At 47.2% G+C, this 17,104-nt stretch overlaps 1 protein-coding gene across 3 annotated transcripts in view; it reads right to left on the bottom strand.

Annotated features, from left to right (window-relative positions):
• GNAL (G protein subunit alpha L) overlaps positions 1-17,104 on the bottom strand; it is a 79,745-nt gene that overhangs the window by 42,837 nt on the left and 19,804 nt on the right. For 2 of the 3 annotated variants that reach the window (XM_019986668.2, XM_070778960.1), the window contains exons 2-4: positions 9,508-9,580; positions 8,785-8,839; positions 8,387-8,506 (exon numbers count right to left, since the gene is read on the bottom strand). In XM_019986668.2, coding sequence (XP_019842227.2) covers positions 8,387-8,506; positions 8,785-8,839; positions 9,508-9,580 — 248 coding nt within the window. Of the gene's footprint in view, positions 1-8,386; positions 8,507-8,784; positions 8,840-9,507; positions 9,581-9,796; positions 10,041-10,597; positions 10,703-17,104 lie in introns of those variants that run through there. The other variant, XM_070778961.1, reaches the window with a different exon arrangement.

Below are 17,104 nucleotides of genomic sequence, written 5' to 3'. Positions count from 1 at the left end.
GGCTTATAATATTCATAATAAAAAAGGAAGGGGACAGCATCAGCCTCTGGAATTAGTGTCCCATTAACCACAAGAGTGACTGCCAGGATGTGACACGGAGCTCCTGGAAGGACAGTTACTCCAGCATGCAGGGATTTATCTCCCACCGTGTCTCCTGCACACTCGGAGCCTGTCTTCATGAGGAAGCACCTTGACCATGTTGTGCCAGTGAATCTCACAGCATCATCCTCTATCACAAGAAATGCAAGTCCCAGCAAAATCCTCAAGGCTCAGGATTTTCTTTATCAGGCATTTTGCTCACATGACCCCTTTGAGATCATCTCATAAATTTCCCTCTGAGAGGGAGCAGGGCACAAAGAATACAGGCTAATAAATTAGAAAATTTATTATCTTCTAATTATAAATATGCTTGCTCCTTGGAAGAAAAGCTATGACCAACCTAGATAGCATATTAAAAAGCAGAGACATTACTTTGCCAACAAAGGTCCATCCAGCCAAAGCTGTGGTTTTTCCAGTAGTTATGTATGGATGTGAGAGTTGGACTATAAAGAAAGCTGAGCGCCAAAGAATTGATGCTTTTGAACTGTGGTGTTGGAGAAGACTCTGAGAGTCCCTTGGGCTGCAAGATCAAACCAGTCAATCCTAAAGGAAATAAGTCCTGAATATTCATTGGAAGGACTGATGCTGAAGCAGAAACTCCAATACTTTGGCCACCTGATTCCAAGAACTGACTCACTGGAAGGAACCCGATGCTGGGAAAGACTGAATGCAGGAGGAGAAGGGGACAACAGAGGATGAGATGGTTGGATGGCATCACCAACTCGATGGACATGAGTTTGAGTAAGCTCTGGGAGTTGGTGATGGACAGGGAAGCCTGGTATGCTGCAGTCCATGGGGTCGCAAAGAGTAGGACATGACTGAGCGACTGAACTGAACTGAAATTAGAAAACTCCAATTTATCTTTACTGTGGACCGCAGGTGGCCAGAACTGGGGGGGTGACGCAGGTCATCACTGGTCCTCACAGAGTCCTCTTTTGCTTTGCTTTGTGTTTGTCTATAACACAGTGAAAACATTGCACCCCTTCTGTCCCCCATACCAGAACATTCCACATGTCTCTCCCACGTCCTCTCTGTTGCCCCGAACACTGCGATGCTCGTTCTTTTCTCTTTTCCAGAAATTATCACAAATATATTGGGTTGCTCCAAAAGTTTGTTTGGGTTTTTTGCATAACATCTTATGAAAAGCCCAAATGAACTTTTTGGCCAACCCAGTATGTGTGCTGAAACAGCACAGTCCTTACTTCTGCTTATTTCTGAAAGTCATAGAATGGTGTTGTTCTTCACATAAACTTCCATCATTTCAGTTGGTTCAACATCAACACATGGAAACCCACCCATGTCGAGGTGCGCGTGGAGTCCACTGATGCCGCACCCGCCTCTCCCGGGTCCCCGCAGGGTCTCAGTCCATGTCCTACGGATGGGCATTTGGGCTGTGTCAGCCTTCGGTTCCAACAACTGGGCCACTATGTTTCCTATTACACGTTCCTAACGACAACACTAATTTTATTAATTAAAACAAATAATCTTGAAATCCATTGTAATCTCTGCCCCTCTGGCAGTAGCCATAAATCTCATAGGTGTTCCTCAAAAATGGCAGCATGAAGAAAAAAAGATCTGGTACTTGGATGAGTCTACTGTGTGCAGCTCAGAATCTCCTTCCCATTATGATCAAATACATCTTTTCAGTCCTTGGTGGTATGCAAGGACAAGGTTTATCTTCAAAGAACTCAGTAATTTGTTCATTATGTAAAATGATGTTTTTTTTAAAGAATTATACAATTAGCCAAGAACATGTCTACAACTGCTCTTTTCTTTTTTTTTTTTGAAGCAATATGATGTTTAATTTCCTACAAAAAGCTGTATTTCTTCCACTCTGGATGTACTACAGTTTAATAATAGATTCTGGGGGGTGAGGGGGTGTATGGGAGGAGAATGCTGTCACATTAAATGTGCGTATCTATTATAAGACACATGGCAGTTTCAGAAATTCCACACTTTAAAGGTGCAGAGTGATAAGGTTCCCTCAGCCCTGGGTTGGTTTCCCTGGCTTGGGTGACACAAAGGACCCTTCAGAGCTAATCAGAGCTGCACTCAACGGTTAGGCATTTCTGAGTCCAGTTTCTTATGCACAGGTCAAGAGACGCTTTATCTGCAGTGGACATGGATGTGATGTTGAAAAGATGCCTATAAGAGGAAATGTTGATAATGAGAAAGAACACATATTTTCCCTACACATAAATCTTAATTTGAAGCAACCATAAAAAGCCCTGAAAAGTTTTAGCCATTCACTGGTTGATATTTAAAATGGAACTTGTAGGGGACTTTCCTGGTGGTCCAGACGTATCTGGGACTCTGAGCTCTAAATGCAGAGGACCCGGGTTCAATCCCTGGTCTGGGAACTAGATCCCACATGCCACGACCAAGACCAGGAGCAGCCAAATAAATAAATAAATAAAAGTATAAAAAAATAAAATGGAACTTGTAGAATATTAATCCTGTGGTCCCGGGCTCTGAGTTGATTAAAAGGAAAGACACTTGGGAGTAACACCTGTCATCGGTTGCTTAGGCCTGGGGGTGACCCCTGTCTTCTGGGCCAGGAGGGAGGGTTGGCAAAAATATATACGTCAAATTGGATTTTCAGCACATTTTTATTGTAACTAAAGTTCCTTTCTGGTTCTCGCATTTGTACTTGGTCAATGGTAATAACCATAATGATTCATGGCTGTTCTGGTCTTTAAATTCCCAAGCTTTCTCACCAGATACGACTCATTCTCAAGTAATGCCACGAGGCTGATACTACTGTCCCCATTTTACAGACGGGAAAATTCAAAGGCAAGTCGGCTAACAGGCTGTGTCCTGCCAAGAACTGGCTTGAGTCCATCAGATCTGGGTTCATCCTGCTGCACCCCAATTCACTGGGCCTGGCTGGAATAATCCTAAAAACTGTTTGGAGAGAGGCCAAACAGTTTATATCTCTTTATGGCTGCACTATATTATTTTCAAGGGCCAAAGAGGTTCCCACCGGCATTGAATTTTTTTTGAAGACCTTAAAATATTTAAAGTCCCAGAGTTAGCACATCTTAAATTTGACAAAAAAAGTATCCTTTCTAAACTATCAGGGACATAATAAAAACTTTTTATACGTTTTCTCTGAAAGATGGCCTTGTGTAATAGGATTCAAACATATCCTAATAGCCTATAAGGATAAACACCTGGAAAGAAGCGCACAGATGTGACAACACAAGAATGCCTCTACTTAAGGGACTGGATTCAAGACCCGACAGAGCAATGCCAGATATTACAGTATAAGAAGCTACAAAAATTTAAAATAGAAACTTACCACAGAGATATTCTTATACTACATCCAAGTAATGTAACACAGGCTATCTGGGACCCTGGGGAAGAGTGTAAACCAAAAGCTGGGAAGAGGCCCTAATGGGGTGATGTCCACGTTCTAATGGCCTATTTAGTTCAACAACAGGCTATTAGAGGTGTCTTTGACCAGCTCAGGAAGCTGCACAACACTTCTTCAAGGGAGTGGAAAAATAATCCCTCGTTGATATTTTTCATCTTGATTAATTAATTGACTGCACAGGTAAATGTCTGCAAATATGATGCAATGGGACGAATAAAGCTGCAAGAATGTCCCATGAAAGTGGCCAACTTGCAGCAAGAGTTTGATGGATAAACTGTTCTCTGGGGCAGATCTGCATCCTGGTCACTAGGATGTTCCTGTTTCCAGGTCACCCTACCCTTCACATAAGAGGCCTCTGGGAAATTCTACTTGAATGGGTGAATGACCCAGTAATTCCCAAAGTTTCATTTTCAATCACTTGCATTTTTGCTCCTAAGAGAAAGCAGTGGCCGCCAGAGCTGACTGTCTCCGGCATGCTGGAGGTTGACCACAGTGACTCCAGAGACCACCCTGCTCTTCTGGGAAACTTCCTCTTGCCAGGCTGTTTCAAAGGACTGCACCCGGCCTGACTATGCCTCTCCACCCGCAGCTGGAACCAGGCTGACCCGGCGATGGGGGTGGACTGGCGATTCTGGAGCCCAGGAAGGCCACATGGCAGGCTTTGGAGTCAGGCCACTGGGCTCCAGTCCTGAACTCTGACTCTGGAGCAGTCAACCGCCTCCTCTGAGCTCCTATCCCCAACGAGGGCTGGGAGGATAACAGAGACATTGTGATCACTGGATTCAGGACATGGCCTGAAGGCTTCGGGAGCTGAGGCCTCGTTTTCACTGATATCAAACCAGCAGACCGACACCGCCAAAACAAGATGAAAACCAAGGAAGAGAAAATTGTTTCTGATAGACTCTTATGTATTTTAATATCCCACTTTTGTTTTTCTTTACATTTTTACTATAAACTATAAATTTATCCCAGATCAAAATATTTTCTGCAGAATATAATATTTTTGACTCTGCCCAGGGCTTCCCCGGAGAAGGCAATGGCAACCCATTCCAGTACTCTTGCCTGGAAAATCCCATGGACTGAGGGGCCTGGTGGGCTGCAGTCCATAGGGTCGCTAGGAGTCGGACATGACTGAGCGACTTCACTTTCACTTTTCACTTTCATGCATTGGAGAAGGAAATGGCAACCCACTCCAGTGTTCTTGCCTGGAGAATCCCAGGGACTGGCGAGCCTGGTGGGCTGCCGTCTATGGGGTCGCACAGAGTCGGATACGACTGAAGCGACTTAGCAGCAGCAGGGCTTCCCTGGTGGCTCAGATGTTAAAGCATCTGCCTGCAATGCAGGAGACTCAGGTTTGATCCCTGGGTTGGGAAGATCCTCTGGAGGAGGACTTGTGATAAACATCCATTTAGGAGACGGGTGATGACAACAGAGCCCTGACTTACCTGACTGCTCTCTGATTGCTCACTAAGTCTCACTTATCCACCGGCCCTTAGAAATGCTAGCAAAACACACCTTTAAGGGAGCTAATATAATACCCACATTTTGGGAATAAAACACCAAACAAACCAATTAATACTCCAGTTTAATTCATCACTGATTCTCTACGGGCTTCCCAGGTGGCACTAGTGGTAAGGAACCTGTCTGCCAATGCAGGAGTCAGAAGAGACGCAGGTTTGATCCCTGGGTCAGGAAGATCCTCTAAAGAAGGGCATGGCAACCCACTCCAGTATTCTTGCCTGGAGAATCCCATGGACAGAGGAGCCTGGCGGACTACAGTCCATGGGGTTGCAAAGAGTCAGACACAACTGAGCAACTTGGCACACTAATTGTCTGGTATTGCGCTAAGAGTTTTGGTGGAGCAATTGCAGTATTGTTCCACTTTGTAAGTGATCAAATAGTGCACGTTCTGTCATGCCCACCACCTGGCCTGTGTGTCTCCTACCACTTCCTGTGCAGACTGGCTAGGTGCACAGACAGGGCGTCAGCCAGTGAAGGGGTCGAGGCCATGTGGACAGGTGCTCATGAGCAAAGCACTGTGAACAGGCAGTGGCCAGTGAGCTGTCCATTCCAGACTTCCCAGTGTCTCCGTCTGGACTGTTCCAGGTGCCTCTGAGATGGTCCCCCCACTTCACCTCTCCCTCCCCAGAACCTGTTCCACCCACAGCCAGAGCGACAGTGATGCAACACTCAGGTATCCCCTCTCAGAGGTTCCAATCTCTCCCAGGTGGGGACAGACCAGGCCTGAGAGCCTCCAGCGCTTGCCCTGACCTCCCCAGGCACCCTCTGCTGGGCAGGCCACTAGCCAGCCTCACTCCTCTTCCTGTTACAACATTAGGGCTGTTCATGGAGTCGCAAAGAGTTGGCCACGACTGAACAACAAGGGTTCAACCGAGATTCACTCAGGAGTCTAAGGTGAAGAGTAAACCCAGGCATGACATTCTTAGAGGAAATTCTCAGAACCCTCTGAGATATTCTAGACTTTTCATTATAAACAGTAACCTTATGCAGAATCTCAAATTCTTAATAATGAACAAGAAACTCCAACTTTCTTCTAATTTTTCCTTCTTAAATTAAATAACTCTGAAATTAATTTTTAATGATAGGAAATATTTGGTTCAGAAATTATTCTAGATCTATAGGGAAACAAACTTAAGACCCTCAAGGAATTGGACTGTGACACAGAAAGATTTTCTCAAGGATTTAATCTGAAATTTAGTAAATTCGTGTTATGTTTACTATTAAAATATTTGATTTAGCGCTACTGTTATGGTTTTTAAAATGGATATGTTCTTTAAACAAAAGTTAATTGTCTTCAAATGAACCAAGTGTTATTAGAATATGTCAGACATTTGCCTTAACATCACCCTTATGAGGCTCATCAGAACATAAATTCAAGAACTATTCAATCTAATAGTACAAATGATGAATATTTCAGAGCACTACAGAATAAACATTACTGAAACCTGTATGCACATTAAAATAAAACAGAATTTTCAGGAAAAAAGTTAATATTAGACACTGATTTCCTTTTTTATGTAAATGCTGGCTCAATTGTAAATATAATCTTATTTGACACAGAGACCCAGTATGACAACAGAATGTAGGCTTAAAAACTACCAAAAAAAAAAAGTTTTGCTTCTGAAAAAGCATTACAATTCCATCTGCATTAGCTGGTTCCCAATGTTCTTTTAATGACAGTTAATTATGACCATCATTTCACAATGGCTTCAACATACCTATATGAAAATATATGTCTTTAGTGCAAATGGTTTCTCGAGTTTTTTTTTATTATTAAAAATTGTTCTATAGCTCAATAACACATTTGCAAATTAGGTGCTTTGGGTTCCTTAGTAACCCACACGGGTGTTACTGTTTTTGGATTTCAGATGGAATCTGGGCGGCCTTGTCACGTGTGTGTTCGTCATGAGCAGAAGAAAATATGACAGATCAATCCATCTTGATGTTAATTTCTCATTATATGCTGAGAATAACGTCTCCTTTCATCAGAACCACACAGAAGGTGTTTCATGATTACTTTTAGATGAGCACGCAGGACAAAATTTAGAACTCAAATGCATATCTATAAATAAGTAAATCTGAAGGGGATTGAGAACACCTGATTTCAGTTAGGAGCCTGCAGTTCTGGGAGACTTTTCTAGTATGTAAACCATCGTAGCGCGCTAGGAGGACCCAGGCTCCAGTAGGCTGAAGCCCAGCTTTGTCCCCCATCGTTTCCTTGACACCTCCCCTCCACGACATCCAGTTAAAGACACAGTTAAGTAAACAACAGCGTGCCTGCCATGCCAGATACCGCAGTCACTTTTTCTAGGTGGTTTGCCATCGCTACCTTTGTCTTCTTAGAAATTCTAAGGGTTTCATTGGCTATGTTGGAATGCTTATCAGTAACAAACGTCATGTGAGAGGATGCAGTAAAAAGCTTTAAAAAGTAATTCTTATCCGCCATCTGGACACAGAGCCTATGGGGCAATTGTGTTCTACTGAAGGGGGCGGGGCGGGGGATGTACATGGGCCCATCTGTCTTACACAGAGCCTCCCATGTCAGCTTTCTTTGGAAAAGAGAGTGCTGAGAATGAAAAACGTCTCAAGGCCACTATGCCAGGCAGAGGAAACTTTGAAATACTGTTTTTTTTTTTGGGGGGGGGGTACACCCACACACACTCTTCTGGCACAACTAAAAAAATTGATTTTCTGACAAACTGAAGAAATATTTTCTTCTTTGAAACATGCTACATCAAATGACCAAACAACAGTATTTTAAAGAAACATATGTCCACCAAACAAGAGAAAACTCATATTCACATCACCCTCTCACATAAGCAACAGTGCTATCCAAGTGATCGAAAAAGCAGCCCAAAATTCTGCGGACATGAAAGGAATTACATTTTCCCAGGAGACAGTCGACATTCAGAAGTGATCCAGGTGTGACCTACATCTGGTCTGCGCCCCTCATGTGAGCTGAAGAACCCCCATCTTAAGAGTAAACTGGGTTCTGTTCTCTTACTCCCAAGGGTATGATCACATACCATAAAGCACTTCTGCTCATACAATTTTTACTCTTCTGTTATATGGGAAACGGCATAATTGTTGATTTAGAAATACGCAGGGGTAAAAGCACCACCAGTATTTCTTAGAGGTATGCTGTCTTCCTGATCATCACCCGCACCAACATGCTCATTAAAACATTGCTTACAATCTTATTGTCTTTATTACTACTTTTAACACGTGTTAATATTTTGGTCTACAAGGAAGCATTTCTTCCAGGCAGAGAACTAGAATTTTGAAGAAAGTCAATAATGAAATAGCATTTATACTGGTTCTCAGTAAGCCACCTGGTTAACAACTGTTCCATCTTGCACCGTTTAAAATACTTCAGTAAGGATTACTTACCTGGGAATATTCAAAGTCAGTGATGGGGGCAATGCTCTTGATATAGTCTGATCGAAACTGGTTTTCTGGGTTGGCCAGTGGAACGGGGGGAATTATGGTACTCATTGCCGACACAATTGTCTACAGTGGAATGAAGGAAAAGAATGTATGGATAAATACACCATTTAGGCTCCATGTGTGATAATCTAGTCTGTGATTTCTGTGTATACCGTTTGAGGGAGCAGAGGACACAACCTTTTCACTGAACAAATATTTAGGAAATTCCTGGGACTTCCCTGATGGTCCAGTATTTGAGGTGCCAATGCTCCCAAATCAGGAGGCATGGGTTCAATCTCTGGTAGGGGAAGTAAGATCCCTCATGCTGCACAGCTTGGCCAAAAACAAAACAAAATCCTTACCACAATAGCATCCTTAACGTTTTTCCGGATGTCCAGAATTTTCTGTTTCTTCTCTCTGTGTGAAAAGAGAATGGTTATTAATTAACTTTCTGCACAGCTGGTTGAATGCTGAATGAAGCTTTAGATTCCCAGATGCAGTGGGGCTAACATAGTACCACTAGACTTCAACATTAGCCCCAGGACAACAGTGAAAAGTTGTTTCTTTTTTTCAATCTGGGCAAGAAAAATACCTACCTTTACAGGTTTGGACTCTAAATAAATTTGAAGGGACGCACCACAGACTCTAGCTCTAGACAACCACACAGGTTAAACATAACAAGGTAAAATGGTCATGGCTACTGTTACCAAAAATACAGGGCTACACTTGCAAACATATCTTATTTGAATCTATCCATATGTTGAATTGAAATAGATGCAGACACAGGGAGAAGTATATATTGACACATTAAGTGAGATCATAGCAATAATAATAACACAGATCAATACCTCGAGTATCTAATAAATCATACTTTGTTAAGTAAATATTTTGATGTAGGCACCACCAGAGGAAGGATTTGCTTAAATATGCCAAATTCAACAACTCGCGTCTATATTTTCTGTCCTTAAAGGCTGACTCAAAGATCAAATTAACTGTTTAGAGAGAACATTTTTGGGGAGGCCGGGAGAGAAGGGACAAAGTTTGCATGTGGTTGGGAAACAAACCCGGAATGGGTCATTCCTTACTCTGGATTAAAGCCGTTGACGTGCAGGATCCTCATTTGCTTGACGATAGTGCTTTTCCCAGACTCACCAGCTCCTGAAAATACACAGAGAGAACGCTGTGACCGGGGGCTGGAGACCGTGGCCATCTCTCCCGCCACCAGAGACGCACAAGCGTCCTGCCCGCGCGCGGGCGTCTTCAAGCGCGCGCTCGCTGTCGGCGGGGGCGCTGGCCTCGCAGCCCGGCCCTCTATGAGCCGCAGGCCGTGCGCTCCGCTCTGGCCAGGCGCCGCCGCGCACCCCCGGGCCTTACCCAGCAGCAGTAGGCGGTGAGTCGCTTTGTAAGCCAGCCGCTCCTTTTGCAACTGCTTCTCGATCTTCTTGTTGGCCTCGCGCCGCTCCTTTTCATCGACGCCCTGGTCTTCTGACGTCTTGCTGTTGCCCAAACACCCCATGCCTGCCCGCTCGCGTGGACCTCAGGCACGGTTAGGAATTTGCACAAAAGGCGGCAGACAGCTGTAGGTGTGTGTAGACCCTGCGGCGGCCTCTCTTCCTCGCTGTTGAAAGAGACGTTCCGGTCTCTCGGTGTTTTACGACCAGAGTAGGCGTTTCTTCTCCCTCCCCGTGCCCACCGCGAGCTCCCAACTCAGAGAACACAAAGAAGACGCGCGGAGCCAACTGCTTTTTAAAGACAATTGTTTAGAATGATCTGCTAGATAAACAGCAGTAAGCGGAGACAAGGCGGAGAGCGCCGGTCCTCCGGAGCCGGCCGGGTGGCGCTGGCCCTCCCCGCGCCCCGCGCGCCCCTCTCCGCGCGCCCGGCTGCTCGCGCCCGATGAGCTGCTGGGGAGCGCCTAGGGGGACCGGAGCATGGACGCTCTGCCGGGTGCCTGGGCCCCGCCGGTGGCGGCCGAGCAAGGCGCGGTGGGACGGTGCGCGCCGGGTCCCCGCCAGTGATTGTGGGCACCTGTCGGCCATCCGCGCCCCATCCCAGCTCCGAGCCCCTGAGGCCTCCTCGCGGCGGGGAAAAGGAGCCGACTCAGGGCGGTGGGGCAGGGGGTCCTGGGATCTGGAAGGGTGGCGGCCGCCCTCAAAGGGAACCGCGGAGGCTCACCCGCGTGCGGTCCGGACGCGGCGCGCGCGGCTCCTTCGCAGCCCGAGCGGCTCTGGGTCTGGGCGTGCGCTCCCGCGATCCCGCACCGCCTCCGGCTCGCGGCGGGCGAGGCCTCGTGCTGGATCATACATATTCTATCAGGGGGAGGGTCCGTGGCGGGCTCAGGCAGCCCGCCTCCCCTCGTTCCCGTTCTAGACGGTTCCAGCGCTCCCACGCCGCCTCTCGCCCCCGGCTCTCCTCCGCGCGCTCTGAGCAGCTTGGCTACTTTTCTGCAAGACGCCGTGGCCCCGAGCCTGGCTCCGCCGCCAGAACCAGTGAGGGCGGCTGCTCGTTCCCACCTGTTGCGCGGGTGCCAGCCAGTCACTCTCCCGCTGCTGGACGTCCCGCTACTGGACGTGCTCGGCATCCTCGCTGCTGGACGCGGGGGATCACCCCCCTGTGAGTCTCCAGGCTCGGGACCCTGGCAGCGCGCGCCAGTTCCTCTCAGGGCTCCTCTTGGCTCTGCTGTCCAGTCCCCCTCCAGCCCTGACGTTCCCTCGCGGTCCCCACGCCTGGCCTCCTGGGCCCAGCGCTCCGCGGGCCTCACCCGGCTTCCCGCTCTTTCTTCCATTCTCTACAGCGCTTTCCTTCCAGCGGACAAACACCGTCAACTCCGTCCAGTCTGACGTTTTGACACCGACGGCCCTCTAGGCCATACTTCCACCCCACCGTGTCTTGCTGCCCACGGGCTCCGAGTTAAAACCTAGGACTGACTCCCCCCGCCCCGGGCGGTTCACCCTACCTCGGTTCACACTTCAGCTCCTGCGGTCGGGCTTCGACCCACTCTTCACTGAAATACTCTCTCTCGGAGCCATCAGTGGACCCCGGGGTCAGCCTTCCCCCAGGAACTGTGGTCTTGACCTTCTCTAACTCTCCTGGAGACTCCTTCCTCCTCCCCCCGACCATGTCCTTGAATTTCCCTCCCCCTCCACCGGGAGCAGGCGCCTCAGCCCCAGCCCAGCCCCCTCCTGTCCGCAGCGCCCCAAGCACACCTCCACATCGGGGCCTCCCAGGATCTTCGGTTCTACGGACCTACGGACCGGACCAGACCGAGATCTGAGCTCATTCCCTTGCCCACCCACACCTCCAGCCGCTCCTCTCTGTCTCTGTGAATAAGGTCCCTGATTTGCCGAACCAGGACATGGTTTGATCCCCTCCTTTTCCTTCTTGCAAACCCAGTCACTGTGTTCCTTTGGGTGCCTTTCCTAAACATCGTTCCTGTTCTTTCCACCCCATCTGCCATTGCCATGGTCACTGTCCAGCCTGGATGTCAGCAGTGGCCTTCTGCTCACTTATTCCTGCCTCTCTGCACAGTTGCCACAGTGACAATGCAGATCTGACCACATCACTGTCCCCACCACCCCCAAGTCCCCAGCCATGGTCCATCAAGACTGTTTTCGGGTAAACTGTGCACTTTGATGGAGAAGGCAATGGCACCCCACTCCAGTACTCTTGCTTGGAAAATCCCATGGACGGAGTAGCCTGGTAGGCTGCAGTCCATGGGGTCGCAAAGAGTCGTACACAACTGCGTGACTTCACTTTCACTTTTCACTTTCATGCATTAGAAAAGGAAATGGCAACCCACTCTAGTGTTCTTGCCTGGAGAATCCCAGGGACGGGGGAGCCTGGTGGGCTGCTGTCTATGGGGTCACACAGAGTCGGACACGACTGAAGCGACTTAGCAGCAGCAGCAGCAGTGCAGCTTGAGCAGTCATGTCCATGCTTCCTGGAGCTGCTCCAGTCCCCCTTCGGCCCCTGTGCGTGAACACCCCAGGACATAATGTGGGCACGTGTGTGCTTCTCTGTCTGGGAGACTTGCTGTAATGGTTTGTTTACTGCTCTTTCAAAAGTCCACTGGACTTGGGCTCAGTGAGGGCCAGGGCGGAGCCTGCCCTCAGCACCTGCTTTGCTGTGCCCGGTTCAGTGCCTGGCCAAGGAAGGAGAGGCCCCATGAGTCTTCATTGGATGGATGTATGAATGAATTCCCGAAAGCCAAAGATAACTCCACTCCAAGTGTAGGTTCTTATGAAAGGAATTTCACCATCAGATTTTAAATTCATAAGATACCTGTCCAGTTTAGCACCATATCCATATAGGAATACTCTTTCAAAAACAAAAGCAGCGAAGCTTTCTTTCTGTCAGGGCAGAAGCAAAGACACAGGATGAGCTGTGAAAGGACTTTTCAGCTTGTGAAAGGACACTATTCAGCAGTGTTCTGAGGCCTCCCTCTTTGTGTTAACACAAATATTTACCTTATTTTGGTAAATATACACAACATATCATGGAAGGTGGTGGGCGGGGCAGTGAGAGGTGAGAACAGGTGCACAAACAGCAGAGTGTGGTGGGATGTTTTAAGGGATATGTCTATTTTTTCTTATATTTTTTCAAGGTGGATATGTTTTCAAGGATATGTCTATTTTTTCAAGGTGTCTATAAAATTGTTAGCTGGAAGAGAAGGAGACAAAACATATCCCCTGGAAACTTGCTGTGCTTAGTCGCTCAATCGTGTTCAACTCTGTGACCCCATGGACTGCAACCCGCCAGGCTTCTCAGGCAAGAATACTGGAGTGGGTTGCCATGACCTCCTCCAGGGGATCTTCCTAACCTGGGATTGAACCCAGGTCTCCTGCTTTGCAGGCGAATTCTTTCCATCTGAGCCATCAGGGAAACTGATAAAGGGGAGAAATAAGAACCTGTAACCCTAAAAAATATAGCAAAAGTTTTCACTTGGTCAAATTTAGGAATTAGAATTAAAATAACTCATTTCTATGACTTATCCAGTGATTGCTGGCACTGAGCTAAATCCTTTCCACGGAGTGGTTTATTTAGTATTTGCAATAACCCTAAAAGGAACTATTGTGACTGTTGTTTCATAGAATGCTAGAGGGTGAATAAGAGGTGTGTATGGGATCTAAACCTTTGCAGCCTGGCTGCAGCATCTGCACTGTCCATCCACAGAACACTGTTGTTGTTGTTGTGTAGTCACTTAGTCGTCTCCCGACTCTTTTGCTATCCCATGGATTGTAGCTCGCCAGCCTCCTCTGTCCATGGAATTCTCCAGGCAAGGACAATGGAGTGGGTTGCCATTTCCTTCTCCAGGGCATCTTCCCAACCCAGGGATGGAACCCGAACCTCCTGCATTGGCAGGCATGTTCTTTACCACCTAGCCACCTGGGAACCAGTCCAAAACATAAAAGCAACTTGTTTACACGGCAATGCAACATTTCTGATGAGAAATACCAAGGTGATCTTTGCATAGTCAATTATCAGGTAGGAGGTGAAGACACTTAAAAACCAGTCATGTGGCCTTTTCCTAGTCTGGTCTAGGCGACCAGTCCTCCTTTGAGCTTTGAACCCTGGGCTCAGAATCCGGATCCCAGCTGGCTCACCTGGAACACAGCAGCGGCTGTTGGGGAGCAGCTGGGAGCGGGTGATGCCGGCATCTGTTGCCAAGCAACGGCATCGCAGCAGCATCACCACCCTCCTCCTTGCAGCGCACGCCCACCTGCGGATGTGAAGGGCTGCTGAGGGGGCAGCCAGGTGGGGGGATGCTGGGGTGAGGGGAGGCCCCAGGCAAGGAGGAGGGTTGAGAAGACATGGAGTTTAGGGTGAAAGGGCAAATGTGAAACAAAGTGGTTTTTCCTGCTCTTGTTGATGTGAAGAGACAAGGAGTCTTGTGAAAGTGAAAGTGGCTCAGTCATATCAGACTCTTTGTGACCCCATGGACTGTAGCCTGCCAGGCTCCTCTGTTCATGGAATTCCCCAGGCAAGAATACTGGAGTGGGTAGCTGTTCCCTTCTGCAGGGGATCTTCCCAACCCAGGGATCAAACCCAAGCCTCCTGCATTGCAGGAAGGTTCTTTACCAGCTGAGCTACCAGAGAAGCCCCCGAGAGTGCATTTGAAAGTTGAATTATTTGAATTTCTTTTGTACTTAATTTGTGAATTTTGAATAACGATTTTGAAATTTGTTTTTTGTTTCAGCCCCTCCCCCCCGCCATTGAAGCTGGCAGATGTCCAAAAGTTGACAACTATTCTCTGGTTGCTGCTGCTGCTGCTAAGTCACTTCAGTCGTGTCCGACTCTGTGCGACCCCATAGACGGCAGCCCACCAGGCTCCCCCGTCCCTGGAATTCTCCAGGCAAGAACACTGGAGTGGGTTGCCATTTCCTTCTCCAGTGCATGAAAGTGAAAAGTGAAAGGCAAGTCGCTCAGTCATGTCCGACCCTCAGCAACCCCATGGACTGCAGCCTTCCAGGTTCCTCTGTCCATGGGATTTTCCAGGCAAGAGTACTGGAGTGGGGTGCCATTGCCTTCTCCGGTTAGCTGGACCTAAATCTCTGATAGCAATGGGAACAAAATTCGTTTTCTGTTATATAAGGAGGCCCTCCACAGAAATTTAATTAACAACAAGATGAAAAAAATTCAAAGGAACTGTCTCACATCACCTCAGGCCTGGATTCAGGAGATGCTGAGCTCATTTGAAAAGTGACCAGAATGCTGTGGAGCACAAAATAGCGGATATATTGAATTAAATTTAAAAAATCAATGTTTTTTTTTAATAACTGGTCTAGCATTTTATGGGACTTCCCTGCTCACTCAGTGGTAAAGAATCTGCCTGCAATGTGGGAGACCAGGGTTCAATCCCTGGGTTGGCAAGATCCCCTGGAGGAGGTCGTGGCGACTCACTCCAGTATTCTTGCCTGGAGAATCCCATGGGCAGAGGAGCCTGGCAGGCTGCAGTCCTTAGGGTTGAACAGAGTTGGACATGGCTGGAGTGACTAAGCAGCAGCAAAAGCAGACCCTGGTGGGGCAGGGGATGTACAGAGAGCAAGAGAACATCTATCTTGAGTGGCCTGACCATACACCCCTGTAGATGAAAGACTGTGGTACCATACAGATGTTTTAAAGGATTTCTCAGAATAAAATGTTAGAACTACCATCTTTGGAGAAAACACATGGTGATGTCTGTTAACTGGTGCAGTCTCCTCTTTTATGTACTAACTACAGATGTGGCTCAGATGGTAGACAGTCTGTCTGCAATGTGGGAGACCTGGGTTCGATCCCTGGGTTGGGAAGATCCCCTGGAGAAGGAAGTGGCAACTCACTCCAGTATTCTTGCCTGGAAAATCCCATGGATGGAGGAGCCTGGCGGGCTACAGTCCATGGGGTTGCAAAGAGTCAAACACAACTGAGTGACTTCACTTTCTTTCTTTCTAGCATTTTATACTGTAGAGGTTACTAAAGGTTAAAACTGCATTCTAAGACATTAGGAGCAGGAATATTGAAAGATTTAAAAGAGGAGAAACAAAGCAGAGTGAGAAAGGCCAGCAGTCCTGACTCGATGCAGTGATATGGACCCAGGAAACTAAAAGCTGTGCCTGTTTTGCAAACAGACTCAGTGGGGTCAGCGTGAGGGCGGCTGAATGGCCGAGGCAGACATGGCTCTTGTGCTGCCTCGTGCCTTTTAGCACTTTGCAGCTGTTTTCTCTCTTTCTTTTCTTAGGGTCTCGGTGGAAATGGTCCGTGTGGATTATCTTCATTCTCAGCAGCAAAGCTTGCTCCATGACCTAATCACAACACACTTTAAACATCTTTTTTTTTTTTTAACATTGTTAAATAGAAAAGTAGGGAAATATTTTCACCTCTCCCTTTCTGTACACAGCACTCTGCAATCAAATATTGTAGCATTTATGGAAATAATTTCTCTTCCACAGCAAAGCACACTGCTGAGCCATCAGGGATATCCCATGAATGTACATAAGACCACTGAATTGTATACTGAAAAATGTTAAGATGGTAAATTATATGTTTAACTACAAAAACAAGAAAAAAAATTCACACTCAGGATCTTCATCATGACAGTGGTTTCCACTGTTTGTTTTGAGGCAGTTAATGTTGTAATAGTTATGACCAACCTAGATAGCATATTAAAAAGCAGAGACATTACTTTGTCAACAAAGGTCCATCTAGTCAAGGCTATGGTTTTTCCAGTAGTCATGTATGGATGTGAGAGTTGGACTATAAAGAAAGCTGAGCATTGAAGAACTGATGCTTTTGAACTGTGGTGTTAGAGAAGACTCTTGAGAGTCCCTTGGACTGCAAGGTGATCCAACCAGTCTATCCTAAAGGAGATCAGTCCTGGGTGTTCATTGGAAGGACTCATGTTGAAGTTGAAACTCCAGTATTTGGCCACCTGATGCGAAGAGCTGACTCATTTGAAAAGACCCTGATGCTGGGAAAGATTGAGGGCAGGAGGAGAAGGGGACGACAGAGGATGAGATGGTTGGATGGCATCACCAACTCAATGGACATGGGTTTGGGTGGACTCCAGGAGTTGGTGATGGACAGGGAGGCCTGGCGTGCTGCCATTCATAGGGTTGCAAAGAGTCAGACACCACTGAGCGACTGAACTGAACTGAACTGAATGTTGTAATTAACACGGGGGCCAGTTCTTGTTTACAAACATCT

Source organism: Bos indicus, chromosome 24 (genome assembly GCF_029378745.1).
Source record: "Bos indicus isolate NIAB-ARS_2022 breed Sahiwal x Tharparkar chromosome 24, NIAB-ARS_B.indTharparkar_mat_pri_1.0, whole genome shotgun sequence".
Taxonomy (NCBI): Eukaryota; Metazoa; Chordata; class Mammalia; order Artiodactyla; family Bovidae; genus Bos; species Bos indicus.
This window is presented reverse-complemented; position numbering and strand designations above follow the sequence as displayed.